The 6,749-nt window shown below is 39.3% G+C and overlaps 1 protein-coding gene across 1 annotated transcript; it reads right to left on the reverse strand.

Annotated features, from left to right (window-relative positions):
• Positions 1–2,145: 2,145 nt before the first annotated feature.
• LOC111873565 lies at positions 2,146–6,354 on the reverse strand. Its single transcript, XM_033755138.1, has 5 exons — positions 6,144–6,354; positions 4,988–5,052; positions 4,188–4,355; positions 2,538–2,705; positions 2,146–2,166 (listed from the first exon to the last, which is right to left on the reverse strand). The coding sequence occupies exons 2-5, from the start codon at positions 5,045–5,047 to the stop codon at positions 2,146–2,148; spliced, it is 417 nt and encodes a 138-aa protein (XP_033611029.1). The 5' UTR covers positions 5,048–5,052; positions 6,144–6,354.
• Between the last annotated feature and the right edge of the window lie 395 nt (positions 6,355–6,749).

A 6,749-nucleotide genomic window follows, 5' to 3' on the forward strand; every position in this document is an offset into this window, starting at 1 on the left:
TCATCTCTTAGGATGCCATGCAACCTTCCTTGACAATGAAAACGTTTGGCTTTTTTCTTTTCAGAAAATGGCCAGTACTTCCAGATGTGTGGCACACCACAATGTGTAGAAGCAGGTGTGAGAACGCCTTGTAACAGTTGCGCATGTCAGGCAATCGTGTCTCATTCGAGGGCATGTAAGGATAACTTCCTGCTTCCACATGGAACCAAATGACTGCCACAACAGAATACCATAGTTGGATCAACTGCAAGCTGTTATGCTGTGTGTTGGTCCATGTCTTGCCATGATGGGATGAAAGGGTAAAGAAGTAAGCCAGAAGAATTACCACCCTGAGGTTCTTCTGCTGACAAACTCCCAAAGAACACAACTTCTCTTGCTGCTGCAGGTAATGGTGGAGCAGTGGATCCTCCTTAACTGTGTTTTAATTTGCACTGCAAAGGTGTTGCTTGAAGTGAATCCCATTAATGGGGAAAATTCCACCCACAACAAATAATGTAAACAAGAGTTAATAAGTACTGCTACAGCTGAGGTTACCACATGTCTGTAAACTCAGACTGTAGCATAACATCTAGGAAATGTTTTAAAAAAGGAATCTTAATCCAACAAACCAAAAAACAACTCCACCCATTCCCAACTAATGATAATACTGTGTTAAAATAATATTTTGATCATAGTTCATGCTGAAGAACATTCCAGACATAATAGTGGTCATATTTAACACTTGATCCACACAGAATAAATCCCTATGCAATAGTCTTTCTTTTAAATTTACATGGAGGGAACTGTGCCCAGGAGCATTCTCAGTTCTCAGCAACTGACTGCTCAAGTTTGCTGGACCTGAGCTTGATGCGGTAGTCACCATGAAGGGTACTGTTATCTGGGATGTGACAAGTTTCCCAAGCAACCAGCATGAAGCAAGCAGCAACATCAAGCAGCTCTGCTTACTGCAGGTTGCATGGTTTGGCCTTCGACCATGAAGATGGAGGCATAAGTTTGTCCCTAACTTTGGACAACTTTTGTTAGACTACATGGCATCAAATCCCAGGAGATAAACACCTGTATCAGAACCTCAAATTCAAATGTACACTCTTCCAGTTGTATACCATTCAGTGCATTATTTTTGTCTAAATACACATATTGTGGCAAGTAGATTCGTTGCTAGACAGTGACCGTGAAACAAACAACTACACAACAGCAACCGATACGTAACGGATCCACAAAATGTGTTTCCACAGCAACAAGAGAACATATAAATAATGGAAGAGATATTCACCATGCAGTCTGTGTCGAGATGTTATAACCAGGACAAGTTAGCTGTTGCAGTCGGTTAGACAATCACTGCAGTTCATTCATTGTAAGCTGTTGGTGTTAGAAGATGGCAGCTGATGGCAGGGACAGTTCAGGAACCCAGATGAAGGGAAACGTCTGCCATTGGAAGCCGCTATCAAGCAACGGCAGTGAAAAAGTGACTGTGGACACTTGTGTGCATGTGTAACAGTGACTTGTAAAGTATTGTCACATGATGTATCAAAGAGTCCACTAAATCCAATTACCAATCAAAACCTTGGTCTATGGTCACTCAACCACATGACAGTATATTCTTATTATCTTTCTTAATGTTGAAAACGTTATTATGCGAGGGTGCATACAGATGAACCTGTGACAATGAGCTAACACTTGTGCAACCTCTCACGTAACCGCTGATGACTTAAGACCCATGGCATATATTACATTAACAGTTATGTGTAAATGAGAGTATAAAGATTGATCTAGCTAAAAATGATGTTTATTTTAATCCCAAAGTAAAATTATACATTGTCAAACAATTACCCAAAACATGTATTAATAACTTGGTGATGTTCATTAATAGCCCTTTTTTGTGTGCTTAATTACATTCATTGTATAGTCCATTTGACCTTAATGATGTCTCTGTTTTAGGATGTGTTGCTAATACCAATACTTCACTATCGTTTTTTATACCTCTTACACCTTCTCTGTACCTAATGATTAGTCACTGTCTTTCTAACAGAAAATAACAAGAAATCTGTCATGATAACCAGTCACCTGACAGCAGGTACAGAAGCAAATCTAACAGTGTCAGGTATAATAAATTTACTTCAAAGGGCAACAGGCAACACTATGTTACTACACGAATACAGAATGTATCTGAAATACGAAACAAAAAATAATTTTAAACTTATATGTCCTGGGAATCCTATGATGTATCATAGAACTGCTTAGTGGATTGGATAGACAAGGAAAATGTACAAGATTCTTCTTTCTAGGAAATTTATCTCAGATATTCTTCAGTTTACACAGTATTTAATTTCATCTATATTAGATCTGCTTAAAAGAAACTGGGAGCGGTTCATCTCAAGCAACATTCAACAAACTACAGTTGCCTAGGAAATCCTTGAAAATCTAGTTAACAGCACAGTAGAATTGTTTCATGAAAACAGACAGAGATGGAAATCATACAGACAACCAGTACTTCTGCACTTTTGTGTCATCTGCCTAACAGTGCACTTACAGCTCACCTCAGGTTCAGCCTTTATTTCTGGAAATGTTATTGGGACAGGATCCCCTTCCTCCTCTGCATCTGAGTCTGCCTCAGCTTTTACCTTCATGGCCTGATCTGCATCATGAGATGTTGGGTATGTCTCACCATATGGGCCCACTAAAACGTTCTCTGAATTTGTATAGTCCTATAAAAACCATGACATCTTTCTCAGAAATGGACGTACAACACCATACATTAAACCTGTATTGTACAGATGCGCTTCTCTACAGATATCAAGATCATTAGAAAGTATCTGGTAAATAGCTCAGTGACCTGCCTGAGAAACTTGCGGTCACTGAGGCAGTACAGAAAATATCTGCTTTTTATGTTAACTAAAAGCTGCTAAATGAGGAGCTTCATAACACGTAATCTTTGCCAAACATAATTAAAATGATAAGTCAAAACGCATGAGATGAGCAGCTCATATGGCAGGCATGGGGGAGAAGATGAATGCATATAGGATTCTGGTGAGAAAGCCTGAAAGACAGAGACCACAAGGAAGACCTAGGCATAGGTGGGAGAATAATATTAAAATGGATCTTCAGAGACAAAGGATGGGGTGGTGTAGACTGAACTGATATGCCTCAGGATATGGACCGGTGATGAGTTCTTGCGAACATGGTGACGAACTTTCAGGTTCCATACAATGTTGGGAAATTCTTCAATGGCCAAGCGACTGGTGGCTTCTCAAGGACTCAGCTCCATGGAGTTAGTTATGGTACCTAAGGGAACATTACTGTGATCACACATGTTCATTATGGTTCTGTATCCTAAGGCAAACAGAGTACAAACCCAAAATATGTCTTTAAAAATCTACCTTAATAGCACCTTCCCTTCTGCTCTCAGGCCTCCCAAGTGGACTGCTCCTCTCAGGTTTCCTGTCCAAAACTTTGTAAGCATTTCTCACTCTTGCATATGTGCTACATGACTTATGCATATCACCCTCCTACATAATATACCAAAGCGTTGCAATGTCTACAATGAAGCATAAGAAATTCTCAAGGTGGATGATGAAAACAAACAGAAGCATGTCATATTTCGTTTCTTTGGCCACGAGAACTGACATACGACAATGTTTGTCTTTTTTCACAAGCACAAAACACTCATAATGCTTTCCCTCACAGCAGGAACTGTTTTTTCAGCGCTGTGGAGTAAACTACTTGGCAGTCTTGTTGCAAGAGAATGCAGAATCTTTTGTAACCTTGAAACTTCTTTACCAAATGACATTTTGTGTGGTTCACTGGAATTAGCTGACAAGAGTCCTTTGGTTCTAAGTGTACCAGCGCCTAACTGTGAACAGTTCCATAACTACATATGGATTTTTGCTGCCAGAGAATTTATCTGAAACACTGTTCAGTGTTACACAATAATTAATTTCATCTACATTACAACTGCTTAAAAGGAAATGGAAGTTGCACATCACAAGCAATATTCTACTAACTATAACTGTCCAGAAACACTTCAGAAACAGATCTTCAAAGGCTAGCTGGCAGCACAGTGGAGTTTCTCATGTCTACAGAAAAGACAAGACAGACAGCCAGACAGATGGAGATGAGACAGACAACTGGCATTTCTACACCTTTGTGATATGTGCCCAACAGTGGACATACAGAGACATACAACTCACCTCAGGTTCATCCTTTATTTCCTGAATTGTTATTTGCAGAGGATCTGCTTCCTCTTGTGACTCAGAGACTTCCTCAGCTTTTATATTCATGGCCTGGTTTGCATGACGACTTGCTGGGTACGTCTCACCATATGGACCCACTAGAACTTTCTCTGAATTGGTACAGTTCTGTAAAACCATCACATCTTTTATTAGTTATGGTTGTACAACACCATACATGAAACAATATATGCACTCTTTGCTGTAGTTGTTTTTCATTACATCTACTCCATAACAGCTGCTCTGTACAGATTTCCTTTTTACAGACTTCAAAAACCTTGCAATGTATTAAGTTCATAATGTAGGGACCATCAAAAGAAAATTATGATCCCTGTGTAAGTATAGAAAATATCTGCTCTTTATGGTACCTAAGAGCTCATTACTGTGTTCACATATGCCCATCATTACTTTGCATCCTGACACAAACAAACCAAGTCCAAACACCTCAAAATTATATCTTTAAAACCCATGTGCACAAACTTCTCCCAAGTGGTATCATTCTTTCGGGTTTTCTTTCTAAATCTTTGTACACACTTCTCATTCTAACATGTGTCCTATACAACCTACCCATAGCGCTCTCCTTGAATTGAACCCTGTCCTACATAATATACCAAATTGTTATAATATGAAGAAGCATGTAAATTCCCTAGAGGGCTTAAGGAAATTAAGCTTGGCATAAAATATATTTAGTATCTTGCACTATGAGAACTGACAGATGACAATAAAATTTTTGTCTGTGCACACAAGGACAAAACACTCACCATGATTTCTCTCACAGCACGATATATTTCTTCAGCTCTTTGTAGCAGAATTTTTGGCATGCCTGTTGCAAGAGAATGCAGAACCTTTCACAAATTTGAAACCTTTTTTCTTATCACACACAATGTTTTGTGGGTTGCAAACTAATTGATTTACAAGAATACTAGTGATGTAGGACCATATTTCTATCAAGTGTACCAGCACCTAGCTGCAAATATTTGTTCAAGTCTGTAAGGAAACATGCTAATGATTGTGTACAAACAGATTTTGATGTGGATTTCTTTGTTCTCACAGCAGACTATGAAGCTTCGCGTTTTATTATGCAATGTGAAGTCTGGCAGATTGTTCCTCATGTTTCAAAGGCAGCTGGTTCAACCGTTTTGGGTAAACCTTTTGCTTCCAAATAATTGGGAACAAACTACAAGACTGAACAGAGTTACACCCCAAGAACAGTAATCCTACTCTAGAGATTTATACTAGTAGGCACGTGGTAGCATAGTTGGTTTAGAGGCTATGCTTCAAGTGGGAAGGGTCCGGGTTCAAGTCCCGATGGTGTCACTGTATTTTTTTTTTAATTGACCTAATGCTTCTTACTGCACTATGGCCCAGGGATCAACTCAGCCTCTAATAGAAATGAGTACCAGGAATTATTTAAATAATTTTCCTGGGGAGGAAAGGGCGGCCGGCGCGTAAGGCTGATAACCTTACCGCCATCTTTGAGCAGATTGTCTAGATAATGTCGGACTCGTCGGGCTATCAACGTCTCACAGCCCCATAGGCCTTCACGGCCTAGTACAGGGATACCTTTACTTTTTTACTTTTACAGATTTATATCGCGGAGCCACGCTATGCATTTCTATACCCCGCAACTTCGACCACATCACCTAAGACCATCAGCTCTCGTGAATTCCTTTGTAAATCGGATTGGTATGTGTAACAGGCGACAGAGGGGTATGTAAACAGTAAAAACCTGCATTCTACTAGATACATGCTCAGAAAGGGCACTGAGGTGTTTACAGAAATCACAAGTTGAACTTGCAACAGTGAAATAACACGAATCCCAACGGTGTTCGTTTTTAACAATCTGTCAAAAATATGCAGAAGTTGAATGTCCTTCGAATGATCGTAATGTTTCCCGGAAGAGTATACGCAACTTACCCGCCTACAATCAAAACGCAATACACATTGACACTGTAATAAACAATAATGATCAATTGTGATGATTGTGATTAATGCCCGCTTTCCATCGTTACCGACGCTCCAAGTGATTGAGGTACCATAGTCCACTGATAGAGTGTTCCACAGTATGATGTTCTGAGTTCTGAGAATCTGGGTTATAAACCTTGCCGGTCCTTGCACTGACGTGATGGACTTTGTTGGCCAGCCTGCCACCGTAAGGTGGTGAACGGAGAGTTGATCATTGTTGCCAACAGAATGCGAAAGGCTGATCGTTGTAGTACTTTGTAATTAAAGTGTACATAGCGTATTTACTGTAGAATTATTCCGGCTAATGTTCTGTAATTTAGAAAGTCTTGTAGATGAACTGAAATATTAGAAATGTTTAAAAAGTAAGGGAATTTCTATGTTAATAACCGTACATATTAACTTTACAGTGCAAGATCATACCTATAATCTATTTAATAAATTAATGTTCATTTGTATTAATTAGTATTTTCAACCGTCTTATAGTGGAATGTCTGAAGTTTTGTGATGATGGCAGTTGTTTCATTGCATCATTCTGTTCCCTTATTTTTCACTACTTAC

The sequence above is a fragment of the Cryptotermes secundus genome, unplaced genomic scaffold (assembly GCF_002891405.2).
Source record: "Cryptotermes secundus unplaced genomic scaffold, Csec_1.0 scaffold2638, whole genome shotgun sequence".
Lineage (NCBI taxonomy): Eukaryota > Metazoa > Arthropoda > Insecta > Blattodea > Kalotermitidae > Cryptotermes > Cryptotermes secundus.

Excerpts from the sequence above, each read along its gene's own strand:
- LOC111873565 (XM_033755138.1), bottom strand. The coding sequence starts at position 5,047 with ATGCCAAAAATTCTGCTACAAAGAGCTGAAGAAATATATCGTGCTGTG. Across the intron at positions 4,356-4,987 it reads GTGCTGTGAGAGAAATCATG|AACTGTACCAATTCAGAGAA; the intron begins GTGAGTGTTTTG and ends ATGGTTTTACAG. Across the intron at positions 2,706-4,187 it reads AAATAAAGGATGAACCTGAG|GACTATACAAATTCAGAGAA; the intron begins GTGAGTTGTATG and ends TGGTTTTTATAG.